General features: G+C 42.2%; 1 protein-coding gene across 20 annotated transcripts in view; it reads right to left on the reverse strand.

Moving 5' to 3' along the window:
• PXK (PX domain containing serine/threonine kinase like) overlaps positions 1-12,516 on the reverse strand; it is a 109,106-nt gene that overhangs the window by 74,334 nt on the left and 22,256 nt on the right. For all 20 annotated transcript variants that reach the window (XR_010412380.1, XR_010412377.1, XR_010412376.1 and 17 more), the window contains 2 exons: positions 10,037-10,087; positions 7,314-7,361 (listed from right to left, as the gene is read on the reverse strand). Coding sequence is in view for 15 of the 20 variants with exons in the window: in XM_045862058.3 (XP_045718014.1) it covers positions 7,314-7,361; positions 10,037-10,087 (99 nt within the window). In the remaining 5 variants the exon portion in view is untranslated. Of the gene's footprint in view, positions 1-7,313; positions 7,362-10,036; positions 10,088-12,516 lie in introns of those variants that run through there.

Genomic DNA, 12,516 nt, shown 5'->3' on the forward strand with positions numbered 1-12,516 from the left:
TGAACATCCTTACATTCTTTGGTATTTTCTTGTATTAGGTCATTATTTCTTCCCCTCTGTGCCCTTTGCTCTCTTTCCTCTTATTCCAGTGTTGGGCCTTCTGGACTGGTCCTCTATTCTCATCTTTTCTCTCCTACTTTCCACCTTTGTTAAACAATATTTTTTCCTACTGAAAAAATTTTCTGGGATAGTTCCTTTATCATTCAGCTCTTCTAAAGAGTTCTCAATTCTACTATTATCTATTTTTTTATTTCTGAGTATGCTTTCTTTTCTTTAATAGCATCCTGAATGTAATGTAATTTATCTCTCTGAGATCATAAAAGATAATCTTTCTGAAGAGCCTGAAATGTTCCTCTTACTGCATATATTCTGCTTCCTGAAGGTTCTTTTTATTTTTTTTTCTGTTTGTTTTCATTGTTATCTTTTATGTTAAAAGTGTTCCTTGGGGAGGGGGGGGTGCCTGAGTGGCTCAGTTCGTTAAGCGTCTGCCTTTGGCTCAGGTCACGATCTCAGGGTCCTGGGATCCAGTCCCGAGTTGGGTTCCCTGCGCAGCGGGGAGTCTGCCTGTCTCTCTCCCTCTCCCTCTGCCTACTCATGCTTGCTCTCTCTCTCTCAAATAATAAATAAATAAATCTTAAAAACAACAAAAAAAAGCGTTCCTTAGGAATTTGGTGATCCTGGACTGTCTGCTCATACTAAAGAGCAGGACAACAAAAGCTGACTTAGAAGCACTTGGTGAGTGGCGGAGGCTTATCTGTTGTGGGTTTTATTTTAGCACAGGATTTGACTCAGCTATTTCATTGGGAAAACCTGTGATCTCAGTATCTTTAGCTCTTTTTTCTTAGGCTGGGCAGATTCCCCTTCCCCCAAATCTTCCAATCCCCTGCCTGGAGGGTCTAGGTCTGACTACCAATACTCTGGGAGCTGAAAGGAAGAAGGTTTGCAGAAGGGGGCAAAGGTCGGGGTGAGAGGCAGTGCTCACATGAATTACGTGATTCCTGTGTTCCCCAATCCAAAGACTATTCTTCCCTCTCCAGAGAATAAACTTCCAATTCTCTGCTAGAGGGAGAAGGGCAGGCATAACTTGCTAGATGGGGGAAGATCCGGGGATCTGACTGTTTCTTAAACATACTCTCAACTCCTGATTTCAGCTCGACCTTGCCCCACACTGGAGGCAGCACCTTGCGCTAAACCTTTTGGAGGTTCTGTGGTATCAAATGGGACCCAGTGGAGTTATCCACCCCCACCCCAGCTCAGAATTCTGCCTTCCTGTATCTCCTTAATTGGTTAACTCTCATCCAATGGATTTGCAGCTTCAAATATTTTGTTGTGATTTTATCTTTTCCTATTCTACTTACCCTTGAGGGTGTGTGTGTGTGTGTGTGTGTGTGTATAAGATCACCTTACTGTTGTTTTAGAGTGGTTTCAGGAGAAAGGAAAAGTAAATGCAGGTGCTCAACCTATCATTTTCCAGATCACTTAAAACTTTGTGAGTCTATTTTTTAAACTTAGAAAACAAAGCATCAGGGACACCTGGGTGGCTCAGTCATTAAGCGTCTGCCTTCGGCTCAGGTCATGATCCCAGGGTCCTGGGATCGAGTCCCGCATCGGGCTCCTTGCTCAGGGGGGAGCCTGCTTCTCCCTCTACCTGTTGTTCTCCCTGCTTGTATGCGCTCGCTCGCTCTCTGACAAATAAAATCTTTAAAAAAAAGCATCAGATTGGTATCTTAATTTAATGAGCAAAATCACTTTCAAAGAGCAGTTGTATTCCACACTTGTGCTTAGATTAGAACAGACCAAGTGACATGCATATTGATTGAGGGGAAGGTCTTAAGAGAAGGGCATCTTTAATTCAGGAAAGGATGTAATCTAAATCACCCATGTGGGAAAACCTAACTTAGCCTGTTCCACTCTGTATTTTTCAAACAACAGTGAAGACCTTAAACTCAACATTGGACAAGATGAAAAGGTTGGCTTACAATCCTAAATTGCCTATTTCTCCAACATAATTATGAAAATGTGTGGGGGCATACTTAGAATGAATTTTCTATCATGGCAGAATTCACAGCTAGATAAGACACATAAATTTCAGGTCATTTTCCTCATTTACACAATTAGGCTTTACCTAATAGCAGTTTCTTTATTAACTAAATAAAAAGCATACTTAAGAAGAAAGCACATCATTCAGCTAATACACATCCAAGTGAATCACTTTATTATTATTACTATTATTATTATTATTTCTGTTCCAGAGCATTAATATAGAGTAATCAAAAGTACTAAAAACACAACTGATATTTCTTTTTTTTAAAATATTTTATTTATGTATTTGACAGAGAGAGAGAGAGACAGCTAGAGAGGGAGCACAAGCAGGGGGAGTGGGAGAGGGAGAAGCAGACTCCCCGCTGAGCAGGGAGTCCGATGCGGGGCTCGATCCCAGGACTCTGGGATCATGACCTGAGCCAAAGGCAGATGCCTAACAACTGAGCCACCCAGGCGCCCCCACAACTGATATTTCTTTTAAAAAATTATTTTTTTGGAGTGCCTGGATGGCTCAGTCAGTTAACCGTCAACTGAATCAGGCTGAATCGGGCCCCCTGCTCAGCAGGGAGTCTGCCTGTCCCTCTTCCTCTGCCTCTTTCCCTTCCCCTCCCCTTGTGCTCAATCTCTCTCAAATAAATAAATAAAATCTTAAAAAAAAAAGTGTCCAACTCTTGGTATTGACTCAGGTCGTGATCTCAGGGTCCTGTGATCGAGCTCTACATCAGACTCTGTGCTCAGTGCAGCAGAGTCTGCTTGAGATTCTTTTTCCCTCTCTCTTTGTCCCTCCTCCCCATGCTGTCTCTCTCTTTAAAATAAATAAAATAAATATTAAAAATATATATATATATGTAAAATTACCATGTACCAATATCAGCCCATTTGCCTGCACTACCTGCCTGACAGCTGACCCAGATGAATCCTACATGACTCAGAATGGAGTCACATCTACATCATCAGATTCAAACCCCAACAGAGCTATTTTTCATTCATGGTGAGGATATGAAAATGAGTTTGATAAGGTATTTGTTTTGAACTCTGTGGCCTCCAAGCTTCTACCAATCTATTTGTGCAAGCTTCATTTCACTTTAGGAAAATGTATTGATCTGCCAGACATCCCATCAGCTCTTCCAAATCATCAGGTAAAACAAAGTGTTCTTTGCCAACAGCTGCAATTACAGATTCTTTGCTAGGCCAGTCCACTAGACAGACTGGAGGCTGTTTCCTGCTCTGCCTTAAGATCTCACAATAAATACTTCTACAAGTATTACTAGTATGTAATATGTGTGTTATTTTAAAATCTTGCCTTTTAAAAAAGATTAGCATTCAAGAGACACTTTCTCTTTTAGCTTTCTCCCAGAATTTCTAAAATGTTTGCCAATTATAGAATATAAAATTTAGGGGGCGCCTGGGTGGCTCAGTTGGTTAAGCGACTGCCTTCGGCTCAGGTCATGATCCTGGAGTCCCGGGATCGAGTCCCACATCAGGCTCCCTGCTCGGCAGGGAGTCTGCTTCTCCCTCTGCCCTCTTCCCTCTTGTGCTCTCTGTCTCTCATTCTCTCTCTCTCTCAAATAAATAAATAAAATCTTTAAAAAAATAAAATAAAATAAAAATAATAAATTTAAAAAAAAAGAATATATAGGGGCGCCTGGGTGGCTCAGTTGGTTGGGCGACTGCCTTCAGCTCGGGTCATGATCCTGGAGTCCCGGGATCGAGTCCCGCATCGGGCTCCCTGCTCGGCGGGGAGCCTGCTTCTCCCTCCGACCCTCCCCCATCTCATGCTCTCTCTCTATCTCATTCTCTCTCTCAAATAAATAAATAAAATCTTTAAAAAAAAAAAGAATATAAAATTTAGAAGTCCAATGACTCATTAGGAGGGAGGGAAAGAGAATATTAGCACAGAGAGCAATCAAGTCTCTCCACAGTGATTTCCTAGACACCTACACAATGATGGCTTCAAGCCATGGCACCTCCCCATCCCATTTTCGAGAGCTTTCCTCTTTAACATGCCCTACAGATTCCCTTCTTGAGTTCCTTATATATGAGGAAGAGAACGAGAAAGCCAGTGGAGAAGTCCCCAAAGACCCATCCATAACACCTGCAGAATGATAAGGCGAAGGGGGAATAATCTCCAAAGTGAGGTCTAGAGCCCATAATCTGAGCCGCTAGTAGAGGCCTCTAAATTAAATTACATGACAAACTATATCGCAGTTTCAAGAAAACTAGTTCTATCTGGAGGAGGAACCAACAAACTCTGAATCTGTTCATCTTTCATTTTCATGATCAGAGCTCAGTGGTCTTCAACCATATTCCAGTGAGTATTCTAGGGAGTTCTGAGCTCTCAAAAGACCCTTAATTTGTGCCAATCTCTACGTAACAGTAGAGTCTCTCCTATGTCAACAGTGAGCAATAAAATTCAAATCACGAAGCATCCGTGCTACAACAGACCTGAGAAGTCATCTAGTTCAACCCCTTGTTTCAGATGGGGAAAGGGGGGGATGGAGAGGGAAAAGAAATGACCCAAGGTCTCCCTGCTGTAAGGGGCAGAGTCTGGGCTCCTTCCCAACCTGAGCGTTCCTGACTCAGTCCCCACCATTTCAGCTCCTACGCCTTTCTTTTGTTTTGTTGTATGTGGTCTCCCTAGATGGTTACTGATTTGATGTTGCCTTTAAAATAAGGTAATGAGGGCGCCTGGGTGGCTCAGATGGTTAAGCGTCTGCCTTCGGCTCAGGTCATGATCCCAGGGTCCTGGGATCGAGTCCCACATCGGGCTCCCTGCTTCTTGGGAGCCTGCTTCTCCCTCTGCCTCTCTGTCTCTCTCTCTGTCTCTCATGAATAAATAAATAAAAATCTTAAAAATAAAATAAAATAAAATAAAATAAGGTAATGATTCGGGACACCTGGGTGGCTCAGTCGGTTGGGGAGCTGACTCTTAGTTTCTGCTCAGAGCATGATCTCAGGGTCGTGGGATCAAGCCCTGCCTGGGGGCTCCCCGCTCAGTAGGGAGTCTGCTTGTCCCCCTCTCTCTACCCCCCCACTCACATGCACCCTCTCTCTAAAATAAATAAATCTTTAAAATAAGGTAGTGACTCTTCTTTACCACAAAATATGCTCATTATAGAAAGTTATGAAAATGCACCTTTCTTTTTCGATTTCTTTGCTTATTTAGCTTATCTCTGCTTGTTTATAGAGAACTTGGAAAGTACAAAACAGTGTAAAGAGCCAGAAAAAAAAAAACATAAAACCCATGATCCTGCCACCTGGGGATCACCATTGTTAACAGCTTGGCATATTTCCCTCCAATCTTTTTTTCTAAACATTTCATGTAATTATATTATATTGCATGTATAATTTTACATCCTGCTTTTTTTTTTTTTTTTTCAGTTTGGCCTCTTTCCTATTGGAGTCAGACAACTCTGCCTATGTATTATGTTTCTCTTTCTTTAGCGGGAACTCATCTAACCATCAGAAAGGGTAATCAGACACTAAAAATCATGGTCACAGTTTTATTCTGTGGTTTTTAGAGTCTTTTTGGTCTTTTTTATGGAGGTTGTTTTGAAATTATTTTCTTGCCAAAAAGCTGTATGTACTTTCTTCTGTTTGTTTACTTGGATCTAGAAAAACCTCCCACTGAAATGATGTCTGGCCATATCCTGCCCAGCATAAGCCAACATCAATACACATGGATATTTGCATTTGAAATAAAATGCACACTGAAAGTGCCTATTTTAAAAGGGAAAATTACACTGAAGCAAAAATAAAATTCTATTATATTAAAAAGGCCATAATTGAATAGTCATAGAGATTCAAACTTACATGCCCTAAGCAAGAACAAACAGGAGATAAAACCCTCTCCACTGTCCCCCACTCATTCTTGGGAGCTGGGCCTAGACAATTTCAATTTCAGAAACCTTCCTCCCATGAGTCTTACTCAGTCCTGGCTGAATGACACCGTACGAAGACCACTGGGCAAAGGTTCACTTGTGCATCAACGTGAAAACACATAGTAGGCTCAGTGTTAACTCCCAGATGCTCACGCCATTGTGGAAATGCTGCCTGGGAACGTCGGGAGAGACTTGTGGAGAAAATCCACTGCTGGAATAAACTATACATCAGTGCCTTATCCACAATGTCATCACAGACCCAGCTTTTGTCTAAGCGGAAAGAATATGCTATAAAAATCCATACATGAAACCAATTAAGCTCATCAATGAGGAGAATTTGATCTCTGCCAATATTTTATCTGGAGATTTAAATCGGTCATACTGCAATTAAAATTTAAAAAGACAACATTTGTCAAATGCACGACCATCTGTCAGTTACATAAAGGTCTGCAGACACTCAGGCCAATTCTATCAGAGAGCAAGTTAGGCATTCATGTTTTCAGCTGGGTTGTAAATAATGTTACAGTTTGGACTCTCTACTATGCTGTTTTCCAAAGCCTGATCAGTAACTGTGGTCTTCTGAAGGAAAGGAAGCATGTTGCTCGCTCTCACCAGCAGTCCTCCTGACCTTTGTGGACAGGACCAGAGGTCACTCAGAATAGGTAATAAGTGATGGCTAGCTCACCAATGAACAGGGCGCAGTGCTTCACCTCCCGGCTGGACTGGTCATAAGCCAAGCACTCCGGCTCAGGGTTTATGTTACCATTCAAGTCTGAGATGTGAGCCAAGCCCAGTGGTCTGCAGTAACCAATCTGCTAAATGGGTACATGGGTAGTACTGCCAGTACTTACTATGGTGTGAAAGCCCCTCTAGGACCCTTCCATCATGACCAGCACAGCTCTTTCCAGAAAAAGACTCTGCAGCTCATCCCTCTTTCCATTATGGCCACCAAGTTAGGAACATTTAAGTCAAAGGGATTTAGAAATAGGTGTTTAAGAGAAAAAAGTTACACTGAGAAAAGCTGTCTCTAGTTACTGCTGAGTATTGATCTGCAACGCTGACTATGCAGTCTAGCTCAGTGGTGAGGGTCTGAGTCCCAGCTCTAAGTGAACGACTCCAGCAATCCAGCTAGTCATTCCTCATATGTGCAAAGGACTGTGGTTAGGATGCAGTCTCGCAAACAGGTACTCACTTGCCAGGTGACTATAAATCACATGTTTGTTCCCAAAAGTTTATTTTTAGAGCCACACATTATCTGTATAACGTATAAGTCTATCTCCTCCACCAGGAAAATTTGCTAATTTTTTGTTCCTGATATTGCCATTTCCAACCAGTTTCTAGGACACCCCAAGCAATGACCATGTGTCATTAGTGTTTTCGAATATTTACCTGCAAGCTGTTGTTCAGCAAATCAAAGTCACTGTATCTCCTAACGATCTGTAAGACAAGACAGTGGTGTTTTCATTCGGCAAAGACCATCTCTTTTCATTTCCTTATTTAATATTTATTGGCATTCTAGGGCCGAGGCACTTGAACTAAGGAAGTAGGGCTTATATCTGGTGCTTAACTTGCTTAACTGGACAGGCCCAGAAAACAGACCTAGCAGTGCCCAGAGTTGGCTGGGCCATGGGAAACTGGTTAACGCCAGTCAAACACACAAGATGCCAATAGGTAAGAGAGAATGATGATGTATTTGCTTTTAGGGTGAATAGCCCTTTAAATATCTTTCTCATTAACCAGGCACCTGGAAAGATGAATTGATGATTTACTCCCTCAAAAAAAAAAAAAGTTTTACCGAACATGAAATCAAAGTAAAAGGAAGCAGACAAAGCGCTTTGAGGCCCTTTCATCCTTGCCCTGGATAAAATTTCCCCCAGTTGAGAGCCCACCATTCTAGAGACAGGACTGTACCTGCAGGCAGAGAGGCCACACCTCTCCCGGATACCCCATATTTCCCCTCTTGGCAGACAGTCCACTTCCCATTGTCTATACATCCTTTGTTAGGTATGTTGATGCCACTGATTAGGCCAGAGTCAAATTCCACTAGCTCTTCAGGCTCTGGGCAAGGAAATTATTTTGATTTAGAATGGCTGACTTGAACCTTTATTGATGACTCTCAAATGTTAGTGAGCAGAACTACCTACCAATCTTCTAGGACTCGCCCTCAGAGGATCTCCTACAATAGGCGCACAGTGGGGCCCAAGAGTCTACTTTTTTGTGAAGTATCCCGGGAATTCTAATGCACTGTATCTGGAAAACTATACCAAGGATTGATTTCTCTGGTAGGACAATGCAATTGCCCTGCTTGTCAACTACACATGCAAGAGTTAAACGGAAGGCCATCCCTCGTAAGTGCAAAGGAGCAAAAGGCAGCACTGCGGCTAATCACAGAGAATACACAGATTCCAGCCCTGTTCTGTCACTGATTTGAGTGTGACCATGGCCTCGTTACGAACCCCTTGAACGTAAAACGGGGAGCTGCAATCATGCAGAACTGTTTTTAAAGGGTTAAGTGAATTAATGTGCTTGAACCAGTGCCTGACAACAAATGCTCAACAGATGTTAAATGGTGTAACCATTCACACAAAAAGCAGTTTGAAATTTGGGGCAAAGAAAAGACCAAGTGTGGACCACTGTGGTCCAAGACTGCTTAGGGTGAGAGGTAAGATTCAGGCCTGAAGGACAAGGTAAGATGTTTTGTAGTGGAGACGGGGAGGGTAATTATAATTATGAAAGCAAGAAAGAAATGGCCCTGGGCGTGTGGGTGGCTCAGTCATTAAGTGTCTGCCTTTGGCTCAGGTCATGATCCCAGGGTCCCACATCGGGCTCCCTGCTCAGCGGGAAGCCTGCTTTCTCCCTCTCCCACTCCCCCTGCTTGTGTTCCCTCTCTCGCTGTGTCTCTCTGTCAAATAAATAAATAAAATCTTGAAAGAAAGAAAAGAAAGAGAGAGAGAGAGAAAGAAAGAAGAAAGAAAGAAAGAAAGAAAGAAAGAAAGAAAGAAAGAAAGAAAAAAAGAAAGAAAGAAAGAAAAGAAAGAAAGAAAGAAAAGAAAAGAAAAGAAAAGAAAAGAAAGAAAGAAAGAAAGAAAGAAAGAAATGGCCCCTAGAGAGAAGTCAGCCACCCTCTGCAAAGTCAACTAACAGAGGAAGCACCTCTGGATCCAAGTAGGAAATTTTTTCTCTCCGAGGACTGCAGACCCTAGGGCCATAAGGTTACCCTCACCTACAGTCAGCGGGGGACCTGGCAGTAGCGTTTTGCCCGTGAGTGGACTGGGAGTCCATGAAATACACAGGGTCCGAGCTGTACAATGTCCAGGGTCCTGTCTAGCCTTTCCACCCCGTGGACTTAACTCTAACCGGCCCCACCTACACCATGGCTTCAGGGGAGGAGGTGTGCTAAGAACAAAACAAGTAATCTGCCTACTATCTATCTATCCTACTCTGGGTCAAACTAGAGAACAAATTCCTAGATACTCTCTGTGGTAACATCATACACAAATTAAACCAAACAAATGGGAACAGAAAAGCCTTTGGAAATAAATATCTTTTTTTTAATTTTTTTTTTTTTAAAGATTTTATTTATTTATTTGAGACAGAGAGAATGAGAAAGAGAGCACATGAGAGGGGGGAGGGTCTGAGGGAGAAGCAGACTCCCGGCTGAGCAGGGAGCCCGATGCGGGACTCGATCCCGGGACTCCAGGATCATGACCTGAGCCGAAGGCAGTCGCTTAACCAACTGAGCCACCCAGGCGCCCCTCTTAATTTTTTTTTAAAGATTTTATTTATTTATTTGACAGAGAGAGACACAGCGAGAGAGGGAACACAAGCAGGGGGAGTGGAGAGGGAGAAGCAGGCTTCCTGCCAAGCAGGGAGCCCGATGTGGGGCTTGATCCCAAGACCCTGGGATCTTGACCTGAGCCGAAGGTAGACGCCTAATGACTGAGCCACCCAGGCGCCCCTGGAAATAAATATCCTAAAGCTGAAGGTTTATCTCTAAAAGAAACAGGATTCATATATATGCATGTTTTGGTTTTTCCACATTTTTGGCTGCCCCAGTCAGACTTTTAAACACTTAAACATTTTTCTAGGGACAAAAAAAAAAAAATGCTTACCTGCCAACTGTTTTCTATAGAAATTCCTCTTTGCACCCGAATGATGTACTCCTAAAAAAGAGGGGGAGAGCCTCAGTTATAAGACACCCAAATCAGAGAATCAAAACTAAGTGAAAATATCAGATAAAGTAGACTTCAGAGCAAAGAAAAGTACTAGAGACAGAGGCTATTACATTGAGATAAAACAGTAATCTACCAGCAAGACAAAGCAATCTTAAATGTGTATATACCAAATACCAGAACTGTAAAATATGAGAGGCAAAAACTGATGGAACTGAAAGAAGAAATGGGCAAACCCATGGTTACAGTTGGAGACTTCCAAACCCTTCTCTCAGCAATTGATAGAACAATAAGAAAAACAGGAAGGACACAGAAGAACTCAATAATACATCAACCGACAAATTTAATGAGCATTTTTGGACACTCCATCTAACAACAGCAGAATACACATTCTTTTCAAGAGGATATATAGATGGCAATAAGCACATAAAAAGATGTTCAACATTCCTAGTCATCAAGCAAATGCATAAGAAGACCACAATGAGATAGTACTATACACCTACCACAATGACTAAAACAAATAAACAAAAAATAATACCAAATGCTGGCTAGGATACAGAGAAACTAGATCACACATATATTGCCAGAGGGAATGTAAAATGGTACAGTCACTCTGGAATACAGCTTAACAGTTTCTTAAAAGATTAAACATGCAGCTATCATATGACCCAGCAATTGTACTCCTGGGCATTACCCCAGAGAAATGAGCATTTATGTTCACACAAAACTTGTACACGAACTCAGAGCAGCTTTATTAGTAACAGTCCAAAATTAGAAACAAGCCAGATGTCCATAAACAGGTGAATGGTTAAACTTTGCTACATCCATATCATGGAACAACACTCAGAAACAAAAAGGAATAAACTACTGGTTCACACAACAACTTGGATGAATCTCCACAGTTATGCTGAGTGAAAAAGCCAATCCCAAAAGATTATAAACTATATGACTCCATTTATATGACATTCATGAAATGACAAAATGATAGCTATGGAGAACAAATTAGTGGTTGTAAGAGTTAAGGCTGGATTAGGAGGGTGTGGGGGGGAGGGAAGCAGGTGTGGCTATAGAAAGGCAAAGTGAGGTGCTATGCTTTGAATGTTTGTGTCCCCCCAAAATTCATGTTGAATACTAACGGCCAAAGATGATGGTATTGGGAAGTAGGACCTGTGGGAAGTTCTTAGGTCATGGGAATGAAACTCTCATGAATGGGATTACTGCCAAATAAAGGAGGCCCCAGAAGGATCCCTTGCCCCTTCCACCACGAGGATACTCTGAGAAGGTACCAGCTATGAACCAGGAAGAGGACCCTCCCCAGAAGGCAACCATGCTGGCACCCTGATCTCGGACTCTCATCATCTGGAACTGTGAAAAATAAATTTCTGTAGTGCATCAGCCATCCACCCCAGCCTGAGGGATGCTTGCATTGATGGGAATGTTCTGTATCTTGACTGTATCAATGTCAATGTACTGGTTGTGCTACTGAACTACAGTTTTACAAGATAGTACCATTGAAACAAACTGGGTGATGGACATATAGGATCTCTCTGCATTATTTCTTACAACTGCATGTAAATCTATAATTACCTAAAATAAAAATTTTGAACTTAGGCATTCAAAACAAGGTGTGGTAGCAATCAGAAGACTAAGATCCACGATTTTCAGTGTTCAGAGTTTGCATTCTATATGCATCATCAGCTAGAGAAGGCCAAGATTAAGAAAACAAGTGAAAGGGTAGAATAGAGAGGCAGTGATGGCATTTTCCAGAGAAACCAAATCCAGAGACAGCCCCCCCCCCACCTGCCTGATCATTAACATCTCTCTGTTCCTAAGGAGGAGGGAGAGGAGAGGGTATTAAAAATACACATTCTCAGGCTTTGTACCAGACATGCTGAATCAGAATCTCTAGGATAGAACCCTAGGAATTAGATGTGTTAACAGCCTCCCCAGGTAATTCTTACTAACAGGTAAGCAGGAAACACAGACCCAGTCCAGCCTTCTGGACTATATACACAGGGAGTCATGATGAAGGTATAGATTAAATCATATAAGAATGTTGACATTCTTGGGGCGCCTGGGTGGCTCAGTTGGTTAAGCGACTGCCTTCGGCTCAGGTCATGATCCTGGAGTCCCCGGATAGAGTCCCGCATCGGGCTCCCTGCTCAGCGGGGAGTCTGCTTCTCCCTCTGATCCTCCCCCCTCTCATGCTCTCTCTCTCTGTCTCATTCTCTCTCTCAGATAAATAAAATCTTAAAAAAAAAAAAAAAAAGAATGTTGACATTCTTTCCTCAAATGCTCAGAATGGTTTTAATATCTTTGGGTGGTATGATTTAGGCATTACCGACAGTCACTACTCAACAAATGCTTATCAACACAGTATTCAACAAATCCTTTCTACTGAATTCTCATTTAAATAGGGG

The sequence above is a fragment of the Mirounga angustirostris genome, unplaced genomic scaffold, assembly GCF_029215605.1.
Source record: "Mirounga angustirostris isolate CCGP_5_RB_7025 unplaced genomic scaffold, mMirAng1.0.hap1 SCAF_1, whole genome shotgun sequence".
NCBI classification, from domain to species: domain Eukaryota; kingdom Metazoa; phylum Chordata; class Mammalia; order Carnivora; family Phocidae; genus Mirounga; species Mirounga angustirostris.